The sequence below is a fragment of the Homarus americanus genome, unplaced genomic scaffold (genome assembly GCF_018991925.1).
Source record: "Homarus americanus isolate GMGI-L3 unplaced genomic scaffold, GMGI_Hamer_2.0 scaffold22250, whole genome shotgun sequence".
In the NCBI taxonomy this organism is placed as follows: Eukaryota; Metazoa; Arthropoda; class Malacostraca; order Decapoda; family Nephropidae; genus Homarus; species Homarus americanus.
Genome location: NW_024741189.1, coordinates 12,740,924 through 12,766,741, shown reverse-complemented (window position 1 = coordinate 12,766,741; position 25,818 = coordinate 12,740,924). Strand labels below are relative to the sequence as shown.

Here is a 25,818-nt window from a genome sequence, read left to right as displayed (position 1 = left end):
TGTGTGTGTGTGTGTGTTTATTTACGGAAACAAGACTGAACCTACATACAACATTACTCCAGGTCCAGGGCACTAGATGTCACTCAGTCATGCCCTTCAGCCTCCTGCAGGTGTTGTAGTCCAAGGTCAACACGGAGTCTTGACCTGATTTCTCAAAGGCTCGTCAGTTGACGTTTTTTTACCCGAGTAGGTATCGATATGATTCTCCATTTACCTGACTCACTGTAGCGGATCACATGAAGCTTCCCACCCCCCCCCCTCCCCATCACACACAGCTGATTTGCAGCGATGATTAAACACACTAACACTACCTGGGGGATTAAGTTAGGTTGGATTATTTCAAGGTATTGTAAGTTGTGTTAGGTTAAGGTTGGTCAGCATTAAGGTGGTTAATATTAAGCTGAAATATAGGGAGGCTAATCTACATGTGATTCACTTTATTATAATACAGTGTGGGAGTCAGAATGGAGTCCAAACTGCACCGTGACTCGGAGGCAGTTAGACACTGTTTCTTGTGGCACTTAAATCTTGAAGCTCCTGGGTCAGATTGAACAAAAGTCTCCTACATTAAAGTTATCCCTTTATTGGTGTCAAGAGAACGTATCTCATTAAGGTAAAAGGCCATATTGGACGTGGGCCCGTTAGATGCGTCTTTAACATTCCGATTACGAGAATTTTTACCTTAAGAACTTATGTTAATCCAGACTGTTGCATTACCCTTTCTGCCTTTTCTTTATTCCTCCATGATTATATCCCCTCCCCCCCCCATTTCCCCTCCTCTGTTATTACCACTTTCTTCTTCTTCCCTCACACATTCCCTTCCCTCCCATACTCCCCAACACACCCTTTACCCTTATTTCCCCCACCCCCTCAAGATACTCTTCATTATCCCCTCTTCACCCTCATTCCATCCTCCCCACCACACATCACTCATCCCTTTCCTTCTTCTTCTTCTTCTGTCTCATTTCCCCACCACCTTCCACCAACCCCACCAACACACCTTCCCCCACCCCACCACCCCACCACACACCACCCTTCCCCACCACACACCGACCGACCCTTCCCCACCACACCGACCACTTCCCCACCACACACCGACCCCCCCTCCCCACCACACACCGACTCCCCTCCCCAAAACATCAGAGAGAGTTTGAGCAGGAATATTTTGCTTGTATCGTGGCAAGACAATGGGTAACTTGGGTCTCTAATAGGCGTCCGAGTTCTAGCACCCACACCATCAGAGGACAAGCGAGGAGCCTTAGATGGGTGGTTAAGGTCTTGTTAGGTGGGTGGCGAACGTAGTGTGAGGGTCCTTAGTTGATTGGTTAAGGTTTTGTTAGTTGGATGGTTAATGCTATGTTAGGGCCCTTGGTTGGAGGGTTATTAAATCTTCGTCTGACGGACAGGTTGGGAAGCTTAGGTCGCCCATGTGAAGGCTCTTCCCCAAGTCATTATCCCTGAAGCCTCACACCCCTCTGAGACTCAAGTGAAAATTGCCCAGTCCTCAGGCATGATGGGAGGGAGTCTAGGGGAAAATATTCTCGCGTTGTGGATCACCTTAAGATTACCCACCCAAAGTCCCAAACGCTAACCTAACCAAACCTAATCAAATCTAACCTAACCTCACACATAGCCTGAGGGTGTTTAATCACCAGGTGAATAAAGGTGGGGGCTAATCTTCAAGTAATCTAGAAACTATTTTTTTGTATGAGTATCCTGTCTTACATGTCGTTCTTAATCTAATGCTAAGACTTTTTTCCTCACCAAATGCTCTTTACATTTCCACCTCCTATTAATTCTTTGCCTTACTCAGTAGCCTCAGAATATTTCCTCTTTTAATGTTTCGTATCCTCACCCTCTCCCTGATAAATAAAAATATCGACCTTCTCATTGGCTCTTGACACCTGTGACGTAAATTTGACGTCACAAACTCCTCTGAATTTCCTGCTCATATTTGTTAATCTGGAATCCACGTGGTTGCTTTTGATAATTAAATAGAGTACTTCTTTGTTCTTACACAGGTGCGTACCAATAAAAGAAAAATGTTGGTATTTACTAAAAAAAATAAAAAGATACACAAACATACGAACACACCCGAATACTGTAGCGTATGTATAATTGTATATGCACTCGTAAATGATAAATACACACTCATTATAATGCAACTTGGGCTTAACAGTGGAAACCTAATAATATTATGGCTACACAGAACACCTCAAGGATGCGGTGGTGGCGCAAAATCCTTGTTTGGTGCATTGATTAGAGAAAACGACCCAAAGCGGAGGGCAGACTGACTTAAATTTAATAGTTGTGGCGACTTGACCTTCTCAATAATGTCTTTGTGTTTTTAACTTTTCACTTAGCAGTTTAATTTAATTTGTATACATTTTTATGTTCAGTAATGTAAATTCCCGGTTAATTTGTTTATACGTTGTCTCCAAACACTTTAATCAGCCCAAGGAACATACTCTTATACTGTACTGATGTTTATATAAATTTCTGGTAATCAAATTGGCTGCCAAATTGCTAGTTGTAATCGGTTCCTGATTATTATGGAACGTATCAGGAGTTGTCACACGCGACCTTTATGGAGGACATAATTATAATGAAAAGCTTAGTTTGAAGAGCGGTAGTTTTATATAGACCTCAGGGGGATATTTTTGTTACAAATTCTATTTTTATACAATACCACTTAAACAATACACAGCGAAGTATATAATATATATAATATATATAATATATATATATATATATATATATATATATATATATATATATATATATATATATATATATACATATATATATATAGGCTATATATATATATATTTGACAAAATAAAAGTTACCATTCAAGAAATTATGTAAAACACATTTTCTCACTCTCGTTATACACACTGTAGTTAAAAGATATTAACCTGAATTATTCCAGTGACAATAATGTAATGGTTGACGGCAGAGGGAGAGCGGCCCTCATTGCGGCCGTCACCCCCCTCGGGCCAGTCGCACGTTAGTACAGCCAGCACTAGGGCGACTGCGACTCCCTCGACTAGGATGAGGCAGTAGGTCCTCTGCCAGATGCTCCTGTCTCTGGGAGAATTTTCACGTTGTCATTGCTTGCGTTACCGTCATTATACCTAATGACCTCCTACTTAATGGATTAAGATTTCCTTTTAGAAATGTGCGCAGTGTTAAACGCCACGGGACTGGTTTTTCTGATAAGACGAGGTGTTCCCTACACGATACTAATATCAGAGTATTGGCGGTTTTATACAGGTGAGATGCACATTACAGTAATGCTTTCACGATGTTTCTTGGATGATGATTCTCTCTCAGAGTAATGTCCGACGGCAGTGTATGCCAGAAACAGAAAAGAAAAATTACCTTCTCGTCCGAAAAATTTGGCTTAGTTTTGCTGAAACGCTGTAGGAATATTATTGGATGGTTCCGTTTCACAGTTGTACCTGACGTCAGGGTTTACCTTGTTAGATGGTGTCCGACTCCAGGCTCAAGCTTGGCGACACTTGCAAATGCCTGGAATGTCACGTCTCTACCCGGCGCCCGAGGCCCGAGTATGGGTGACCTTTGCTATGATTTTTTTTAACGATATTATCCTTTTTAGGAATAATTGTTATGTTAACATTTGTGTTAGCCCCCTCTAACAGACAGTAATATTTATATAAATGTGAGCTGCGTATACTGTATTAATGTATTATGTTTAAATAATTACAACACCCACGGTAATTAAACTATGAGCAAGTGTCTAGTATGTATATATATATATATATATATATATATATATATATATATATATATATAGAGAGATTATTATGTTGAGTAACTTATCTGGAGTCATTTATGAGGGAGTATGAGGTGCCGCTCACATCACACACCTAACACATATTCTTATCCTGGCATCTCCTACATACCTCTCGCCACAAAATAAATGTACTGTACTGTACTGGTTTACTTACGATCGATTGGCTCTCTCGCCCCCCCCCTCCTTTCCTCCAAGTAGGTCATAACTCAGTCACAGAGGCGTCCTGGTGGTGGCCTGTATGGTGGTAGTTGTGGTCACGGGTAGTTAGTTAGGTGGTGGTGGCGGGTTACTCGAGCTTGTCGCGTCAGTGTCACTTGTTACGCTGCGTCGGTTTCTCACATTCAACCGGACGGACCAATCAAGCTGGGCGGTCACCTGGGCTGTGGGCGGGAGTGAAGGCAGTGGGCGGGAGTGAAGGCAGTGGGCGGCAGTAAAAGTGATACCGGAGGTTGGGCGAGATTATGTAAGGAAGACAGGAGATGGTATCTTTATTAGATATTCTTTAGTGAAAAGTTTGGTTAGACAAGTCACATGTGAGAGAGGGAGCGAGCAGGGGACACTCCCTTACTTCCCTCCCTGGGATTTCCATCATGCTTACCTTACTGAAGGCAAGAATTATTTCCGTTTTATCAAAAGTCAACCATTAAATAATAATTATTGGTGAATTAGAATATTATTATTATTATTATTATTATTATTATTAAATAAGAATAAGCAAATACTTTTGAATTTACTATACCCATGGTGAAAATTTGTCCATCAAGTAGTGACATCAATCTCTCACCGTCAAGCAAGGGTGTGATGATTCCTTAATGAAAAACGTTACACCTGTAAGCCTCTCACTCCGCCCTGTTGGAAGAGACAAGGGAAGAACCTGCACAGATTATAATAGTGTTGATGTCATCACGCTTATGTTCGTTTACTTTTACTTTTTACTTGGCGAATTTTAGTAAGAGTTTTTATTCATATAATTATATTTTTCTTTGTATCACTAGACGAGCACCAGTGAGACGTAGTTTACGTTAGTTAAACCCAAGATGGACCCAAGATGCTCTACGGCCCCTCTCTCGTCCCTTTAAAAAATTAAACTCCGCAGATTCGTACTGGTCAGCGTGACGTCACAGCAACTCGAGGAGCGCGCTCTCTAAAATCTTCTTTTTTTAAAGTACGGTAATTATTCAAGTTGCTGTTGGTTTGTCCAAATGGTAACATTTACTTGGTCTCGTTAATCTGTTGGGAGAGTTGGGATATTCAAAATTCACGAATAGTTTTTCTTGAACAACTTATATAATATTTATGCCGTGAGGACAAAGTTCTTCAAACACCTTGGGGGATCATCACTTATCGTCTGAGGTACAGTGGTGCCACATCTCCTATCCTGGAGGAATTTACTGTTCCTGTTACTGTGGTATGACGTGTGGTTGTGTTCACAATAAGTGAGAAGCTTCATATATTTAAAGTGTGTATAGGAGACCCAAGATGGCGATTATTTGAAGGAAATTTTTAACCACAATCATTTAGTTGGTAACTTCCGCCAGACAGTGAAATGCTACCACCCCTCATCAACACAAATTTAATTTACACGGAAGTCTACCGAAATGCAGCATATTCATGTTAATAATTATGTAGACTTTCTATTAAACATTGTTTATTATATATATCTCATCGTTTTGAATTACCGCTGTGTGACAATCGTATGGTGATAAAAACGCGACAAAGAGGAGACACATCTAGCGAGACTTGGCATCTCACCTGGCGCAGCTAACTCGGCGCTAAGGTGAGGTGCGGCAGAAAGCAGGGTACTGTGCTGGGATCCACGCTATATACCTGACTCCTGTTAACACTCTGTACACTCAACACATCCTCTCACGCCTCAATAAGGGCAGGTAAGTCATTTATACTATAAATTTCTCCAAGGTTGAAGCGTGAAGATTTTTGTCGACAAAATAAATCTGTAGTTATGATAGAGAAATGGTGAAGACGTCCATAGCATTTCCTCTCCCGTCGGGTGGGTGTTTGCCACTCCCTAACGCGACTGACGCAGGGAGCAGGTAGCCTGCAGGGATTGGAGGAAGTGCGTAAAGCGCTTTGTTGCGACTTCAAAGTGACAAAATACTACAGTACAATGTTCGTTAGAATGTGAAAACAATGAATATGACTAATGGCGGAAGATTTGAACGCGTCACAGGTACGAGGAAACCCGATCTATCCTACATAACGCCGTGACACCTTGATAACGGAGTTACGGCAGCTGAACTAAACCAGTAGGGTGTCCAGACCGGATGGGAGGGTTCAGTGCTGGACAGGTAATGGCAGCACTGTGTGTGTATGAGCCAACACTCAACCTCGCCTCTAGTTACCTCTTTGGCAGTGTGAGGTGTGGTGCTCAAATCTCGTTCTCTGTGACTTTTATTACGTGTCCCCGTGAACCTCGCTCTTTGTCGCTCTGTTAGGCCCTATACTCAACCTTTCTGTGCTTGTCCGTGTAAGAAGCATTGTACTTTATCGCTTTCTGGGGTTGTGAGGATGCTGTTCTCACGTCGTCTGTGTGGCTGTGCAAGGTGCACCTCCCTAACTGGATTTGTAAGGTGCATTGCTCCACCAGTGTCTCTATCTCTGGTTGTGTTACGTGCATTGTTTTCTGACGCCAGTGAAAGTGCTGCTTTACCCTGCATTTTGAACCTTCAAGACTTAAATCCGCATAACAGAACCTTGCTGGACAAACCCCGTTTCACTGAACCCAGCAGGGTATGCCCGGATAACAGAACCCTCCAGAGTAAGTCCCATTTTCCCGACCCCAACAGGATAAGCTGTATTTTCGCTAGAGCTATCAGGATAAACCTTCTTAACTCGAAAGATCCTGGTTGGGCCCCCCTTTCCCGAACATAACAAGCTAGGATTTTTACCCTAACCTTAGCAGGACAATCCTTGAACCCTCTTGGACATACCCCAATTCCGGTAATATCCACCTCTTACAAGAAATGTCTTGATACCCAAGAGGGCGTTTTCTTTGGTACTTCTATTGTAAATTATCGTAGTGGTATCGTAGTATCGCAGAGGCTTGCTAATTTATCTGTATCCCCGTGGAACCGTGAGAAATACGAAGGTAATTCATGATAAATGACTTATTGTAGAAAATGCGCGAGGAATTCTCAGTTTGACCTTGATTTCATCAATAGGTAAATACGAAACATCACTTCTCGTTTTCTGTGAGGTTAAGTGAGCCTCGTTCATTTAATTTGGTTGAATAATGAATTGTGTGGAGTTTTAAGATCTATGGTTAGGTTGATAGATTCTATTAGACATATAGTTTAATGAATATATAATGGACGAATACATAATAAATATACGTTGATATAAATAAATGGTTGCCTTATAAGTAGATCGGTAGATATATTAATTGATGAGACGTTTAAGTAGGTAAAGGTTGAAGAGTAGATGGATGTAGATTAATCAGTAGATGTGAGACGTAAATAGATATCAAAACAGTAGATATCGAAAGTCTGTGGATACGTAGATGTGATGAGATGGTTATTTAAACAGGTAGGTAGATAGTGAGACCTGTAAGGTTGGGTGGTCCTGGGAGTATCGTGCAGGCAGTATAGTTCGACAGGTGTTATATTCTCGGTACATCAGACAGACAGAAATTTGGCAAATTTAATGTGTCTGTGTGTGTTGCTCTTTACAAATGGCAACTCGTGCGACTTTAACGTGTTGTAGTGTACCAACTTCACCGCCTAGGGGGATGTGCAGCTACTTAGCGACCACGATGAGCATTTACTTGTGTTTTGTTCTTCTCCCGTTTCCTCGACTTCCTCGGGGTGTGGGAGACTGACGACTTCCATTGACCACGACGACAACCGCAAGTGCAAATGTGTCGTCTTGTTTTCCTTCTTACCTTTCGAGAATAGGGGAGGGAGGGGGAGGTGAGACTGACGACTTTTTCTGACTAAGAAGACTGCGACGATGACCAGAAGCGCTGTTGTTCTTTTGTTTCCCTCCGCCAGCCCCTCGCATGTGATGATGACACACACACACACACACACCTCTAGGACACAGTACCGCCATGGGCTGCATTCTTGATTGCAAAATGGGGTTTGTGTGTTAGCGAGAGTGGTGGTGATGGTGACTAGGGACCGGAACTGTCTGGTTGTTGATCCAGTCATAGGTATTAACTCTGAGATGGTGAAACTGTCGATCGATTGTTTATTAACCGTGTGTCTGTGAAAGTTATTAACACGCTGAGTCCGTCATTGATATATGGACTCAGACTTGGTGAAGCTCTCGACCTTTTCTTGATTGGGAAGAGTCTGGGTAAAGCATTGTGTTTTAAAACTTAGCGATATGTATACCGTTGTTGTTGTTGTTTTGTTTTTTTTCATAGGGGATTACTGTGATTAATGGGCGTGATTGTGGTGTGTCCTGTGTCTTGATTGGCTGTGTGGTGGGAGTGGGTATTGTACCTCTTGTCCTGATTGGTTGCATGGTTATTGTGTCACTTATCCTGATTCGTTGTATGGTGGGCTTGTTTGTGGGGTTACTTAACCATTTGAACGGGGGGGGGGGGGTCACGTCTACTATCAGGCACTTGAGCATCTCATCTGATGATTAAACACCTCTAATACTACCTGGGGGAGGGAAGGTTAGGTTAGGTAGAGTTGGTTAGTTAAGCTTAGTTTAGGTAGAGATAAGGTTTGGGTGGGTGTTTAAATCCCTAGGTAAAATATTTTGAAAATTTGCTTGAAAGTTTTGAAACTTAAGACAATGGAATGCAATTTTAGACAGGCTAATAATGTAACGTTATAATTATACCTGAACACGGACATGTTTAACTGTAAGTGGCTGTGAGCTCATTAGTATTGCAGGTATATTATAAGGTAGAGTCTTGGGTAAGAATTGTGGGAATTATCTGCCTCAGTGTGGCTGGCGGTATGTGGCAACTGAGCTCGTGTGGTATGTTAACTGGTGGGTTTGTTGTGGTTTGTTAATCTCGAATTATTTAGTTAATTTAATGTTTTCTGAGAACTTCACTCTTACTGATGGAGGTATTCAAAGTAGTTATAATTAAAGAGTAGATAATGTACTCTGATAACTCGTACTTTCTGAGCTAATTAACGTACTTTAGGACCTGATTTTTTCTTCAGATTAGTTAATGTATTTAAAGGATTGTACTGGTGATTTATTGCACTAAAGTATACTAGTACTGGGGGGTTATTGCACTTAAAGTATACTAGTACTGGGGTGTTGTTGCACTTAAAGTATACTAGTACTGGGGTGTTATTGCACTTAAAGTATACTAGTACTGGGGGGTTATTGCACTTAAAGTATACTAGTACTGGGGTGTTATTGCACTTAAAGTATACTAGTACTGGGGTGTTATTGCACTTAAAGTATACTAGTACTGGGGTGTTATTGCACTTATATATTTTATTAATGAAAATATGTCATTGTCCTTGTAACTTTTTATGTAAATCCTAAATAGAATTAGTAGGAGTATATATTGTCACCCGTCTCCGTACATCATCATCATCATCTGTGTGTGTTTTTGTTGCATTGTACCAGCATCAGTAATAGTCAGAGACAGAGAGACTGGCAGGCAGGCAGACAGACAGACAGACAGACAGACAGACAGACAGACAGAGAGACTGGCAGGCAGGCAGGCAGACAGACAGACAGACAGACAGACAGACAGACAGACAGACAGACAGAGATGCGTTTTCTTGGCAGCAGGAGAATTCTTGGCACACACACAAAGTTAGGTCATTGCCAAGAACAGACACAGGTGGTGGGTGGCAGGTCAGCAACAGTCGGTGGTGGTGCAGCAGCTGGTGTCATCGACGTCTCTGCTGCACCAACACGTCACGGTAGGAGCGTCGACGCTTCGTTGGCGTCACGGTCCTGAGAGACAAGCAGGTGCCATGAAGTGCAGGTAGGGAGCATAAATGTGACGGCCCGTGTTCCGTCACCTCGCTCGTCACATGCACTGCACGTAACACCCTTTGTCTCCGTCACTGGTTCCTCCTAAGATTCAGGCTCGTATAGTTGTCACGCACGACTTCCACTCAGTTTGTTCACGATGTCAATACCTTTTTGAGACAGGAATACGCCTATTTGATTACATAGTAAGGAAGCTTTATGTTCCATAAATACAGGTGCATGATCATCAGGCAAGGAAGAAATAGGCCCCTGAGTGCAGTTATTGTAAGGAGTACTTCTGAGGCGTAAATGCGTATGATGCTCGCTGCTCGTAACGCCTGGGCAAGTTGTTGTTCGTAGCATAAAGAGGTCTCCACTACAGACAAAGGACTGGTTTAACACTCGCCACCGATCCCAAATCTTATCGTAATAAAGAATTGAATCATATTTTAATCAACGAAGTTTGATTGTTTCTGATATTTTGATGTTTACAAGCTGTAGCTTTCCCACCCGTCTGATTTGTTCCTATTTTTTTAGTAAAAGTCCTGATTAATGTAATATTATTAGAGATAAATCGGGTCTCATTGTTTAGAAACACGACGCCGTTTATTACTACACCAGGGATGGGGGGAGGAGGGGGGTGTAGACGCAACCTCCCAGTGTGTCTGTCATGGTATACTGTGGGCTGCTGTGTGGTCTTAAATGCACATGGACTGCTTGTGCTGGAGCTGTTTTGTCTTCCTTCCATCCGCCACTACAGCCCTTGCGACGATTCTCTTCCTTATCGAGCCATGGCTGACGACCTGCTTATATTTATTAAAATACTGGCATGTCTCTCTGGTTCCTGGTGTACCGATCTACTTAAAAATGTTTCACGTTTCTAAACAGAGTAACCGAAGTCAAGTGATGTTTTGTTGGCTGTGGTCCGTTCGTGGTTAGTTATGTCTCCCCCCCTCCCCCGAATCCGGCGATACATTTTGAGGATTTCTGAAGAGATAGAAATTCTCCTACAACTTCCAGGGTTTCTCACAGACGCTAATATCACCCAGACCTGCCAAAGTTTCAAGCATTTGTGACGGTGTTATGGATGACAGAGCTTGTTACTTTGAAGGAGTGCATGAATTTGTAGTAAGCTCTGTGTGTGTGTGTGTGTGTGCGTGTGTGCGTGTGTGCGTGCGCGCGTGCGTGCGTGCGATATTTTGAGTGTAGACCTCCGTTTTACACCATTTCCCTGGTTAATGGGTGACAGGGAGGGCGGGGTCACAAAATGAGAACTGAGGGAATAGATCTAGATGGGGTGGGTGGAGGGAGGGAGCGAGCAGGTGATAGGTTCCCGGCAATATGTAGACACACTTGCGGGACACAGGTGTAGCGGGCTGGGGGTTCTTAATGGCCATATCAAAATGCCAAGGCGAGAGAAGTTGACTAGGGACCTAAAAACTCGTCTAATAGGTAATGTTAAAACTACGCAGCAACAGCCACGTAATATATTATACAGTGGAATTTTTTCACTCCTTAATACAGTTTATTAATTACGGAATATTGAAAGATGTTATTATACCATTGAAATCCCACTGCAGGAGAGGATAAAGCACACACACACACACACACACACACACGCAGTGGGATTTTCGAGTTTGGTGGTATTACACAATTTCTTTAGTTATGTTATGTTACGTTATACGATGAGACGAGTCGTTAGTGAAGAATAAAATGATCAAGTAACATGTTGTTGTACAGTTGTAATAATTATCTTGGAAGGTATGATGTCTCTGCTTTGTTGTTATAGTTCAGGAGGTTTTGTCCTTGAAGGTGTGTGGCAATAAAGCCCCCCTGTTCACGTTCAGTCACGCGCCCTACCACCGTATAGTACACCTCACAGCCTTACACTACACCATGGAGGAAATGTGTGTATATCCAAATATTTACTTGTGGACATACTGTATATTTAAATGTTCGTATATGCACTTAGTATTTCTTATCATTAATGGTGAAAATACGAGATAATAGAGATATATAGTATGTTCAAGTCTGAGTTTACCATGAAGTTTTTAAAAAAATATAATGAATAAGGATCACCTGAAGAATCTCTACCCCAACGCTAACCTAACCTAACATCATTCCCTCAAATAGTGTTACAGTGGTTAATCTTACGGTGAAATAACCTAGAGTGGAGATTCTTCAGGAGATTCACGAATTACCTGTATATAATATTTGATTAGGTTTATATTGTTGATTTTTAGGTGAAAAATTTACCAAATTCAGGTGACTTGTGGTGTTCACGGTTGACTTCAATATGGTGGAAGAGGAGGAGGAGGAGGCAGGTGATCGCTGGGCCTCCACTTACACTGTCGTGGAGTTTTCTCTCTTATTGTTCACAGTGGACGCTCCTACGTGGTGAGCCTCAGGTACACACACACACAAGGTGAATGGTGGGGAGGAAAAAAAAGAAGTGAGGTATCGTTGATGGTGATGGTGGAGGAGGAGGAGGAATCTAGTGGTGGAAGAGAGTGAGGTGCAGTAAGGTGGTGAAGGGAGCGAGTGAGGGAACCTGAGGTGGCGGAGAGACAGATATGAGGCTTCAAGGTAGACAGGATCATGGTGGTGGTTGTCACTGCCTGGAACTTCCTGAGACAAGCTACTGCATGGCAGAAGTACCTACTGACCCCATCCTGACTGAACAAAGATACTGATCGCAATTAAAATCTCACTATCAAATTAGTAAGACCGCGAAGTGATGGAGAGTAGTTTTAGATTAATAAAGTTAAGATATAAATAGAAGCTTAGGTGTGTGTGTGTGTGTGTGTGTGTGTGTGTGTGTGTGTGTGTGTGTGTGTGTGTGTGTGTGTGTGTGTGTGAACGGGAAAATAATCCTCTTCCTTACCCCCTTCCAATCACTCAGACCAGAGACCATTACAGTGGTACTAGTAATAGTAGCAGCAGTAGCAATAATAATAGTATGCCTGACACGTGAGAGTGAGGCCAATAGGAAGGGGGTTGTGTATGGAGGTATTACAAGGCTTCCAGGCGGAGGTCTCGCACCCTGGTAAACGTCTTCCACAACCTGAAGCTGGAGGATCACACGCTATATTGGGGACATTACACGTGAACCTTCTGAAGCGGAATGTAGTGCCCCAGAGGCTAAGAGGCTGCTAAGCGGGGAGTTCTGAGTGATTACGGTAGTTATAAGGTGATGCTGTTTGCTGGGAAGTGTTGTGGTGGTGAGGAAGATTGTGGTAATTTGAATGTTGTTGACCCTGGGGAATTGGGTTGGTTGGGAACTTAATATGGAAGATAGGAAGTGAATTTAATTGATGCGGTTGGTAGGGTGCGCCGGGGAGGTCTTGTAGGACCCTGGAGGAGAAAGAAGGTGGTGTTGGTGATTCAGTAACACTTCTTTCCTACTTTTCACGACCACTGTGTGCCCTCGCTCTTAATTAAAACCCGCACAGACTGCTGGGGAAAAGTAATTACATTGTGAAAGTACTTGGGAAAGGCCATATGCTGGCTAGGGTGACGAAACAAAAACTTTATTAGACATCTGTAGGGCAGGTCAGAAAGTCCTGTCGAAGCCACGAGCCTGACCTTGAGCGACTGTGTACTGTACTGACCTGGCCGGAGAAGGGAGGTGAAGGTGTAATGTATGCGGTGTTACCAGTGTGATGTGAAATACTGTAATCTAGTTCTATTTGTGCGGCGTCAACCCTTAGTGTGTAATTTCACCTTTGAAGTGTCAACGATAAGCAATTTTTTTTAACTTCTTGGTAAGACGATGGCGGTAAGAGCTAATATTTCTGTACTAAAAATATAATAACTAATTCGTTATTTACACTCTAACAAATACATACAGTACCTTTCTGGTTAATTTCAGTTTAAACTAGACACGGTTATGACAGACTGGTCCTGGAGTACACTGAAAGTTAGGAACCTAGACACCACCATGGTACACAGCCTCACCCAGTTGTAGGTTTTAGTACAAGACTCACTTTAGTGGTGGATATACCCAGCAGAGGGAGGAGCCTGAACTGGGTACCAGTGTGTCCAGTAGATAGTGGAGTAACAGTGTGTCTCCAGCAGGTAGTGAGGGGGGGAGACAGATTGTGAAGGAATGTTGCCTTCAGGCTAGCGTCTTGAGGGTCCCGCCCATGAACTGGGTTCACACACTCTCTCTCTCTCTCTCTCTCTCTCTCTCTCTCTCTCTCTCTCTCTCTCTCTCTCACGCCTCAACAATACCTTACCTCATATTAGCTGCGGACATTGTTTAACTTTGGTATTCCGTTTCATGAATTTTAATGACTTTTCAATATGAAGCGAAACCAGAGCAAATTTAGGCGAGTTAAGCCTGATTATGCAATGACAGTTCAGTACATTAACATGGGTATGACACACTACAGTATTCTGAACCAGGTGCGGTGCATTTACAGTGAATTTCCTCCGTAAATTTAACTTTGACCGCGGTGTGGATATGCGAGTAAGTGGGGCGTGAGATTTTATGTATGGTGCCGCCCAGGGGATAATAAGAGAGGGGGTGGGGTAGCAACAGGTCCTCCTGGTTTGGGCAGTTCTCCTTTACCTGTCGCCCAAGATATCGTATAGACACATTTTCCTTTTATCTAAGTGGATTTGGAACCCTTTAACTGCCTTATTTAATCTGCGAGATAAAGATGGCGATTAAAGTGACGTAGAAATTGCCCTCAAATTAATTATGTCCACGGTCTTCCTTACACAGAGTATTAAAACAATAGCTTAATGACAGATGACCCCTGGCCGAATGTGGAGACCCAAACATCTGGCTATTTCTGAAAGTGAGTGATAGGACCCTAGAAAAGTGGTGTGGAGGATATTGTCAACTTCCCTGTTATGTGGGTGGCCTTGCTCAAGTCGGAGGGTATGCCTGGGGGTGTTGAGAGATGATGGTGCCGTATTCTGCGTCACGTGCCTCAGCTTGGACGTTGGTGATGTGGAAACACCAGCTTGTAGCCTCACCGAGTGACTGTGTGTGTATGGAGGTCATGCAGAATGATGGGAGAGGTTCAGGCTTTTAGTGCACAGTTCTTTTCACCTTTTCATCTTATTAGTCTCCCTCGGTAAATTTTGTTTGCTTATATGTTTCCTTTATTTTGTTCAGCCATTTTCTTTTCAACACATTAGTAAGACCACATCAATATAAGCTTATAGGAAAGGTTCACCAGCTTGAGTTTTGGAGCAGACTGATTATCTAGGATTTTAGGTTAATCCAAGGTCACCATGGTTTAAGTCCTTTAAGACATCAGAGAAGGTGGAGGTAGACAAGAGGCTGTCAGCAGTCACACGTCTAGTTTTTAGTGATTCCTCTGATCTAAATGTGAGCTGCGACCCGCTTGTAGTGTTCTCAATCACCACAGCTGCAAAGAGAGGCACGCACTTTCTTTATTGTACACTTTGGGATCACCGCAGCTAGGTATATATGAGAACTGTTCCAGCTGAACCTATAACCTACATGAGAGAACTAGGAACCCCGGCTTATATCACCTGATGGTAAATGTGGAGTAAGACTAGGTTGGGTTGGGTTAGTTTAGGTTAACATTAGGGTGTCTCATTATCAGGAGAAATAATAGGGTGTTCCAGGTCACCCGAAGACCCTTAGATTTTATTCTTGCAGTCCAACAGGCGAAACAGTTGCCACGTCCCAAGTAAACAAATAGACAAAAGTTTATCATATGCCTGTCAGGTGATGTCGGTAAGGCTGCTCCAGCTTGGCGTGGGCAGTGTAGTCGGGGATAGAGCGATAAGGAAATACAGATATATGGGAAGAGAAGAAGGCAAACTGGTAATGAAAGAATATAATTTAATGTTATCGATGGTTATGAGGTCAGGCGGTGATAATGGGTGTAGGGATGAGGTGCTGATAAGTGTGGATGTAAGGATGGTGTTGTTAATGAGTAATTGAGTTAGAACAAGGAAGCGAATGAGTATGAATTTACGAGTGAGAAAGTGACGCCGACTCTAGTATGGATGAGGAACCTGGAGGTGGAAGGACAAATCTAACCCGTGAAAGCATAATCGTCAGTGTGATCACAGGCCGGCTAGGACGCCTGCTCGTGGCACCTGAGTCGGATTTTCATCTCTCTGGTCACGCGTCGGAGAGGTCAAGCGTCCTCCTCGCTCCTGATGCGCCACATTGCATTTATATTAGTCACTGAGAAACTGTGACCATGTTGAGCGAGAACAGTGCTGAGCCACCTACATCAATAAGGTTGTTGGGTCTATTGATAAGTCGGGGTAATTTTATCTCGATAACTGAGAATTGGTGCATTATTTACTCTGTTGCTTTGATGGGTTAAGTGACTGGTGTGTTAGGAACGACGAACACGTACTAGACAAGGAGCAAGCTGGCCTTAGAGAGGGGTGTTGGATGGTATTATATTCAGACAAGGGAAGTAGTTGGTGGACTTGCCCTTTGGTGTGGCCAGTGTGGGGAGGGAGAGTAAGGCCAGTGTGTACCCGCGAGGCCAACACCACCGCCAGGACCTCTTAGTCCACCACTGGCCCACACACCAGGCGCACTTTACCGACCCCACTGCCTCTTGGACATGTTTGCACCATTAACTCTGATAATGTTCTGCATAGAAATGAATAGTAAACAGAAAATTTTAATATATGTGTATATTGAACTGTGCTGTGTAACCTTTAAACTGCAAGCGCGAAGTCACTGTACCAAGATAACAGGTCGGGGAGTGGTGGTGATGCCGACAACCTAACCAGGACCATGTGATGCAGCTTGTCTGCAATGTGAGCAAGTTCAGGCACACGACCTGCCACCCTGGACTCTGCCAGGAGGGGCAAGGGGACGTGTGGTGGATACCGGCCACATCCTTCAAAGGTTGCAGAGGACGCTAGTGGTGTGGAGGGGATCATTGGGTTGAAAAATACACCCTGAGTGTAGTGATGCGTGCCGGTTCTCCTGACCTGAGACATTTACCTTAGATGGCTTCAGGGGGAGAGTGTGTCTCTTGGCAGCAGACTTCTGTTGCTTGTGCTGTCACACACTTCTATGCTTCGCTGTGTAGGACTCATTACTGAATACAAATACACTTAGTCGTTTCTTCGTGCGTGGTACCGAGTGATATAGAAATTTGTATTGCAGTGATAAACATAAATGGGCAATCCAAACTTAATTCCAATTGAAAACTTGGCAAATTCTAAAAACTTAGCCGTTGTGTTCACAGAATTTTTGCGAAACTGAATGAAATACCTGTGAAGTCGGCCTCCTTGATGTTATTACTTCCCTGTGCGAAGTGTTCAGTAAATAAATCAATACAGGGCAACAGATTAGCTTTGCAAGTGAGTTGGCGACCATAGCTGTGAGTAACTTATGGCCGTGTTGACCACAGCTGCGCCAGACGAGTGTCACTCTGCGCGAGGTGGGGGGTAGTGTGCAGTGCTGGTGTGTGAAGCAACTGCCGCTCCTACACATATGCGAGACTAGGCCAGCTGTGGTGGAATGTTCACCAGTTGGCTGCATCGTTCAACCATCGTTTAGAACTATAGATGGAGTAACTTATTTCATACATTCGCCAGTGTCAACCCCAGCTCAACTCACGTTCCTCCTTCTTTGATTTTTTTTAATGTTTGTGATTGAAAGCTGAGACATTGAACACGTGGGTTGGTAAGAGACAGTGGTCTAATCTGTGGCTTTACGTGTAGCTCTCTGACTCAGTGGTCGTGTTCAGAGGTATTGCTTTATTGCTTGATATTTCAGCTGCTCCACCTCACAGCCTAATGATGTAAAAACTCAAGGCCAAGAGAAAATGCATATCTTGGGTAGTGTGTGTGTGTGTGTGTGGTAATTCGGAAATTAAGTTATGAAGTATTCGTACTTATTACACCAATGAATATTTCTCTTGTGTTGTATACTGTAAGTCGACGAGCAACTGAATTTTGAATAGTTATTTTAAAAGGTTATTAAGGCTATCGTGGAATCTGTTGGTCTGATCTGTGAGTTTAACTTATTTGTACGTGAGATATTTCTAATGCTCCAGTTTACTGTGACGATAATGTCCCTAATGTCAATAATTTCTTGTTGGTGTTTTAATGTAGGTGATGTGCTGCGTTGATGTTCGTAATAACTGAAGCAATAATAGAGTTCCCCATTGCTTGCTTTGATGTCGGCCTTCTATAAGTGTGATACTGTTAATGTCTTCTAAGTTTCTTACGTGGATGTTATCTCTGATGTGAGAGACCGATGGAGTCCCTCAGTTTCTTGTGTTGACTTTCGTACTCACTGAAATATCCCTGATATTGACCAAGTCAACGAATCTGGGTGTTTATCCTTAAGAAATAAAATATTTTCCCAATGCTGAGACAATAACGCATCACAACTAACGTACAGTACTGCAATTACTGATGTCTTAAGAACGTGATTGTCCACGGGAACGCATCTGAAAAATAAAAATATTATTTTTCCATTAGGTTTGATACACCGTTGGCTAATGATTTAATGATAAGAGGCCTTAGATAGGCCTGCCACTTAATCGAATTTTGGGAAGCCATAGCCACTAGCTGGATATGAGTAAAAATGGGAAGATTTACACGTATAAGGTTTCCTATGTTGTCAAATGATTACATAAGCTGGGGCAAAACCTATATATAGTTGTGATCGTAAAAGGCACACCCGTAGATTATAACTTGTAGTGATGCCACTCTGATAATTATTGATGACTGCTGCACTGGATGGTGCGGTGCAGTGGTCTGGCTCATTAATTGGCTGGTGCAGCCTTTTCAGGGTTCAGAGGTCACATATTTGCTGGTTTCCTTTATCAGACTTCCTGTTTTTTCATATTACATAGTAATGTTTTTATCTTAAAGTGATTAAGACAATGAACTAATTTTGTGTGTGAACACGGAGAGGACTCTCAGTTGAAAGTCCCACCCCACGTGATGCCATGTTGAGTGTGGTGCTGGAGACGGACAATGTGTTGTACATGATAATAAAAGACCCGGAGGAAGCCTTCGCTACTGAATGCTACGATGAGGTGAGTTGAGAGTAATATTGTGTTGTACCACTTAAAATTGTTGCAGCTCATGCATTACATGCTGCTGTAATTAATTTTGTATATTTAACAGCTGAGAGAAGTGCATAATGCCTTAATTTTGCAATTCATGTAAGTCAGACAACTCATGTTGGGAATATATTACCTCAAATTTATAATGGTCCTGCTACTGGCCTAAACCTTAACTGTGATATACAGTTATCTTTTGCACACTCCTTGTGGAACACTTTATAACCGGTGATTTCTCATTGAAGTAAAGTATTCTTAACATGTTTAATAAATGTTTTATTGGATTTATGAAAATTATTTATGTTCACTGTTATTGTCAAAATATTAAAGATATTTTGTATCAGGGAATTCCACCCACGAATTCCGTTCAAGACTTAATGAAATGTAAAAATTGCCAAAAATACTAACCCATCTCACGACCAGGATATTTTGTACAGTATATACAGTATTACAAAACAGTTTGAAATAAATTGTCATGAGCATTAAACTTGACATTATTACTTAACATTATACAACCGCAAAGGTCACACTATATAGTATTATACAGTCGGTAATTTGAAGCAAGTGGTATTTCATTTACCAGTTGTGTATTTTGAGGGATTATATTTCTGGTTTCATAACATTGAGCCTTCATCTAAATTGAGGTCTTCAAAATTTCATAATTATAAAAATCGAGAATAGATGTGATTTTGACATCTACTCTCAACACGTGTTACCATGCAGGTGCATGTCTGTATAGCACGTGTATATGCGAGCCAGCATGTGTTATGTGCATGAGTCATAACGGGGGTAAAGGAGATGGGGTAACTCAGGTGTGGATGAGCACTTATTTCGTTTCTCCAAACCGTTCCCTGAAACTCACAAATACTCGTGTACAAAGGTAATGCAAGGTGAAGGCCCTGTAATGGTGATTATTTTGTGGAGTGAAAAAAATCGTTGAACATTTTGTGTAATGTGTCTCAGGTAAACAGGACTGAAAAGTGGTGTCTGAAATTTAGTGGATTTTGGAATGGGTGGTTGTACATGACATACTGTTATACTGTCATATACTGTGTGACCTCAGACTTGTGAAAATGGGACACACACACACACACACACACACATTGTTACTCTAGAATCTAGATGCTTTATTAAAAATAACCGTTGCGCAAAAAAAACACAGAATATGTAGCCTATTGTTTCATAGCCCTGTATATCTTCTTGAATACACCGCCGTGATGAGGTGATAGCGTTTTAATTACTTTGTTATGAGGAAGTTTCTTTGTACCTCGTTATTGTCTTCGTCACGCTTCCTTTTCCCAAGAACCTCACTTCATGTCACTCCTTCCCGTCCTCTCTCCACATCTTTTCATCTCCTTTTGTGTACTTTTCTTTTTATCTTCACTGAGCTCTTTATATCCATGTCCTTTCGATGTAACTTCCATTTTAGTGTATGTAATTTCCATACGCTCAGGCTGTGACTGTGAGTACTCGTAGATTACTAGGCCAGCCCGCCCCCATGTTGTCCGTCACCATGACAACGAGCACCAACACCAACTCGACGTATCGTTCAGGGTTTGTACCAGGTTGGGATATGTTATGGTCACTGTTTCTTACACTTCTTTGGAGTGGGGAAGTAAGATGAAAACTTAGAACTGTGCTTAGTACTGCAACTCAATAGACAAGAACAAGGTGTTAAGTGTCTTCCAGTTATAAGAATATATAATAAGATGAATTCTCCGGATCTAGAAAATATGTTTGAGGAAAAGGCCAGACTGATTGTTATTAATAGAAAGGTAAGAAATCTACGAACTTAAATGAAGTTGGATATTTAACACTGAAAAATTGCACTCGTAATGTTCATTGTATGCCTTTGTGATGTGCGCCATCTGGACAATTATGAAAGTCTAGTTGTGCTGTTGATGGTGTTCTTCCTATTTCGTGTTAGTTTTTGTGTGATCCCACATAGTTTTCATCCACACTACAAATTGAGCGACTACAGGCACGAGACTAAATAGCCGAGGTGTTATTCCACCTCACGTGCAGTATCTTGCGGCTAAACACATTTCGAATAAGGAATGTTATGGTTTAAAGTTTTGTACTACTTTAATAACATCGTATAATTGGCGTAATATACTGCCTATACCATATTAACCCATTGAGTGGTAGGGGTTGTGCCGTTTGCCAGAATAAAATACCAAAGCACGACACTAATTCACAAACTTCAAAGGGTTTATGATTTGTTTTAAATCCGTGGCAATTTTTTGTAGCCCCAGTTAAATATTTAAAAAAAGGCACATTCATATAAATTTGTAGGCAACGTTTGCAGCGTTGCCAACGGAACCCAATACCCAAGGTAGACCGTTCCATCAACAGCGCAAATTAATTTGATGTCTACGGGCACAGGACTGCATAAAAGTTTTATCTTCTGTCCAGCAGTCATTTGTCCCTGGCTAACGGTTTCCTCATACTTAACCTTACCGATTCCTAGATACATACGCATATATTTTATTACAAATAAAAAAAATAGACATTTCTGCATTACTGTTAATACTTTAGGTCAGGCATGGGCAATCTTTCCTCAGTCATGGGCCGCATTACGATTTAGGTTATTTTTCTGTGGGCTAACCCACCAAAATTTATATACTACCTAACCCAAAAGTAATGTTAATATTATATGAGCACAGACGGTGAAACAGTTTATTGTCGCGTTCACCTTACGATATTTTCAGTTTACGATCACAATCTTTTCCCCATTTACTAAAGAAATCCATCTTAATATTTTTTTTAAGTAAAATGTAAATGTTTCTTGGCATTTAACAGAAAAAGATTGAAGCAGTCTGTGAATACTTAGATTTTTCCTACAATTAAAGCATTCTTCTTATGAGACACACCTGTGGGGTATGGGATGGAGAAAGGAAACTCACAATGTGCTCTCTGTATACATGTTGTATTGGATGTACAATGCAGCTTGGTGCTGGGAAGTGGCAGCATGGTTACAAGCGTGATGTAGAGAGAGCTGGTTGGTGAGGATGCTCAGAGGAGGACAGCTTGTGGGTCGCCATGCTTGCCGGCGGGAGCGAGGACCGCCAGGCAGGAGTAGGAGTAGGAGGAGGTGGTGGTGTAGCTTGCTGCTGCTATAGCTCGAAGAAGAGAGTTGGTTGGTGAGGATGCTCAGAGGAGGACAGCTTGTGGGTCGCCATGCTCGCTGGCGGGAGCGAGGACTGCCAGGCAGCGGCGGAGGAGGAGGTGTCGCTGGCTGGTTGGTGTAGGTAGAAAGAGGGTGGTCACCACGAGGTCAGGTCTTAAATAGCGGAGGTAGGCGTGGCTTAGTAGTTGACCTCCGTCATGTAAGGCGGCGCTGGTTGACCTAGACCACGAGGCATACACTGGGGAATTCGCGGGATTGGCTACTCAGCGACAAACAGCGTTTGTAGGGGAGAAAGCCACTACACACCCACCAGAATAATGTCAATATTAATCTTGGCGTATGACGAACTACAATGAAACAACCTACAAGCACATCTATTTATTCAACCAACTGGCATTCCCTAGCATACCTCGGGACTAGATGGGGAAGCACTTCACTCTTGAAGATCGTAACGAGGGACTGACCGTCTAGATATCTGAATGACCTTCTTATAAAACCCAATAATTTATTTGCCTGGTTTACCTTCTTCTCGCAATGGCCCGAGAACTTCAGTTCATTGTCAACATACACACCTAGGTCCTTCTCACATTCAGTCTCAAATTATGCAGTTTCTTCATCCCGTTGGGACATATGATACGCCTCCTTACCGTTGGTACGCCCCAGGTGTGTAGTTGTGTAGGCAAAGTAAGAGAATCAATTGAGACCCTGTAATTTTGTGTAAATGAGGTGGAAAGTCAGTCAGATTAGGAACTTGGGACTTGGTCACAATTTTTTTGATGCCATATGGCAACAGGGTCTACCATCAGACAACACATTATTCTTCCAATATCTTCCCAGGCGGTAGTACCTCCCTGTAGAATCTGGGAGCCATAGCAAATCTAATTAAGCAGAAACATATGAAGGTGATAAGGACTAATAGTAATAATTTGACTACAGTACTGTAAGTGTATAGTATTTTTAATACAGTATACAACTTATCTTTGTACAGTACATATACAGGTATGCATTTTTAGAGTTGGGAAGGGTAGATTCATGTCAATAAAACCTGGGGAAACTCAGTACAATATCATATTCGTTCTTATTATTTATTACGTATATTTATTTAAATTCATTCTTTTTTATTATTATATTTTACACTATTATTTTTATTATTTATTTCAATGTGTAATAATTTTATTTTATAAATTACTGTACCCTATACTGAGTATGGAACTACAATATGTTTGTAACTCAGAACTATCTATTTATTTTGTTAGTATATTTGTGTGATACATTGTGGTATAACAGTACTGTACTGTGTTATTGCCTCCAAAACATATGCATAAATTGTCATATTCAATACAGTTCTGTAATAATAAAGAACCTATTTATATTTTTGTAATAACAAAATGTCTTAATTTTCAGTTGTATAAAATTCTGTAATGATGTGTGCTCTTCAGGTTCAAGACACTTTAGAGGACGGTGTGGGAGTAGTGGAACCTGTGTCCTCGGGCAACACCAAACTTACCTCTCAAATTCGTCAGTTGTGTGAAGGATCAACGAGTGCTCCTTCACAAGAACTTGCAGATCTACTTCATCGGCCTCACCTGCTGGTATGGCCTCTGGCGTGTGCTCAGTCTGGCGTTATGTAAGCCCGCGGACCATCACATGTTGTCTGTAGCCCATGTTGAGTACTGTTGTGTTTCATTTTGAGTACTTCTGAGTTATTGGACTTTATGTGTCTGCATGGCCAAATGATCTTAACCTCTGTCATGAAAGGTGTCTCGTTTAAGTGACGAAGAATAGACTTCTTGTAAGATGAAATCTTAAATTCTTATGAGTTGATCAAAAAGTTCATATTTTGTAAGTGAAAGACTGTATATATCTAAATTACCGGTATTTATTTATACAGTTCTGTATTTTTTTTTTTAATTTCCTTGAATTGAAATACACATGGAGTGCTCCAGAGCTTGTATGCTACTGTATTCTTAAAAGAACATTCGCAGGAGAACATGTGTTGGTCATCAGTAAAGCTCCATTCTCAATGTTTTTCGAGTGGGCAGAGAACAAGCAAAAATCACGGGGGACAAGGTCTTGTGACTAGGGCAGGTATTCAAGCAGTTCACCTGTGGTTGGGTGGGTTGTTTTGGTGAAATGGTACACCATGTCACTACAGGTACTTTCCACTTTTTCCTGGATTGCCTAATGCAGTTTTCCTTTTAAATTTGCACAATACCTGTCCACTGAAGTAGAGTTGCCATTAACTCCGTTCTCTAGGTAAGGAGCAAGCACAACTCCTTCAGCATTTTTGGTAATGGATGACAATGACTCACCCATTTTTTATACATTCGGTGTAGCAAGTCCAAAGAGGAATCCTCAACACCGAGTTACTCTTATGTAACCCGACAAATGAATTTGTCAAACTCAAATAACAGCATTGATGAATCCATTTCTCAGGTCGCTTTAAACTAACCCGATGTTCGGGATTCCTCTTCGGACTTAATGTCTCAGATGTTTAAAAAAAATGGCCGTTTGCCTGCTAAGGGAACAACATGAAATTTCCTGGGAGGCAAAGATAGTTTGAGTGTCATTTCATTGGGGTTATAACCAGGATGAGAAGATCATTTGACTTTTATGGAACAATTTCAGAAGTGCTGTTGATGTTCTTAGTTGTTTTCTTTGTACACCATTCAACAGCAGTGGAATGAGCAGCAGCAGTGTCCCTTAATATCTGTTGCTTAAAGGTCATCTCTATGCACTATCTGTGGAGAAATGCCCTTTGACTTGATGCACACTACCGTATTTGATAACAGCTCGTATAGTACATCTGTTTTTTTATTTTGTGGTTTTCTGTCATCATGCTTCAACCACATGTCTGTAAAAAAAAGAGTTAGGTAAATGGTAACATATGAAATACATTGTCAGAAAGAGTGACATGAAAGGCAAACAATATTTAAACCCGATATTTAAATTTTATTCATAACAAAATACGAACCTTTTGATTAATCCACATGTTTGGTCTTTTTCTCCAATATCTTCTTTGTTTTTCACTGCTAAAGGAATGCTCCTATTACATATTTTAATATTTTTTTATATCCTCTGCAGATTAATTAGCATCCTCTTCTTTGAAAAAGCCTCATTTTACAGTACAGGTACTGTACTGTACAGTACAGTACAGTACAGTACAGTACAGTACTTTATTTTACTATAACCTCGTATGAATCCTAAATGCCCCTTTCATACATATCCATTAATTTCATATTTCTGTGCATTAATTGCTATTGAGTTTTGCATGTACTATATTTGCATGTATTACAACTATGCACCTTATACTGAAATATGAATGCCTTCATCTAAAAAGTGCATTACTGTATTCCCATTCCTCAATTATCCTGTACCTGGACATCAAGAATGGCCTCTTTGAGCAGTCATTTCAGGCAGAAATTGCCATTGTTATGAATTTTATTTTTCTCTTGTGTTTCAAGTACCTAACATATTAGCTGCTTATATTATGATTACAGTATTATTTTATGAAGGAGCTGTCCAGTTTGCTTAAACCAGTAAAAAAAGTTATTTTTTAGAACAGTTTTACAGGTCCGGAGAACCAATCCCACATAACATGATACAGTGTGTCAAGAAACCCTACTCACATACTGTACATACTTCATTTCTTTGCTCTACCACTTCAGAGGTATACTGTAGATCCATATCCTAAAGCACAGGATAAAAAAGAAAAAAATGGAAGATGCCATTGGTGGGGTGAAGACAAAGTACTGTATACCCTCACCTCCCTATCGTGTCTATTTCTACACATCTTTCAAATGCACGGTAATCATTCTCTCCAATTCCTTCACAGATACAGTTACCAGTACTGTATTGCAGAGAAGGTATTCATCTTCCCAAATTAAACAATATATTTTGGTGTACTGTCTT

General features: G+C 41.6%; 1 protein-coding gene across 11 annotated transcripts in view; it reads left to right on the top strand.

Annotated features, from left to right (window-relative positions):
• The window catches only part of LOC121875733 (protein PALS2-like), an 80,750-nt gene that overhangs the window by 38,404 nt on the left and 16,528 nt on the right, over positions 1-25,818 (top strand). For 7 of the 11 annotated variants that reach the window (XM_042380391.1, XM_042380389.1, XM_042380390.1 and 4 more), the window contains one exon: positions 23,346-23,498. In XM_042380391.1, coding sequence (XP_042236325.1) covers positions 23,346-23,498 — 153 coding nt within the window. Of the gene's footprint in view, positions 1-16,223; positions 16,354-16,491; positions 16,598-18,582; positions 18,750-20,368; positions 20,552-23,345; positions 23,499-25,818 lie in introns of those variants that run through there. The other 4 variants (XM_042380397.1, XM_042380396.1, XM_042380398.1 and 1 more) reach the window with 4 other exon arrangements.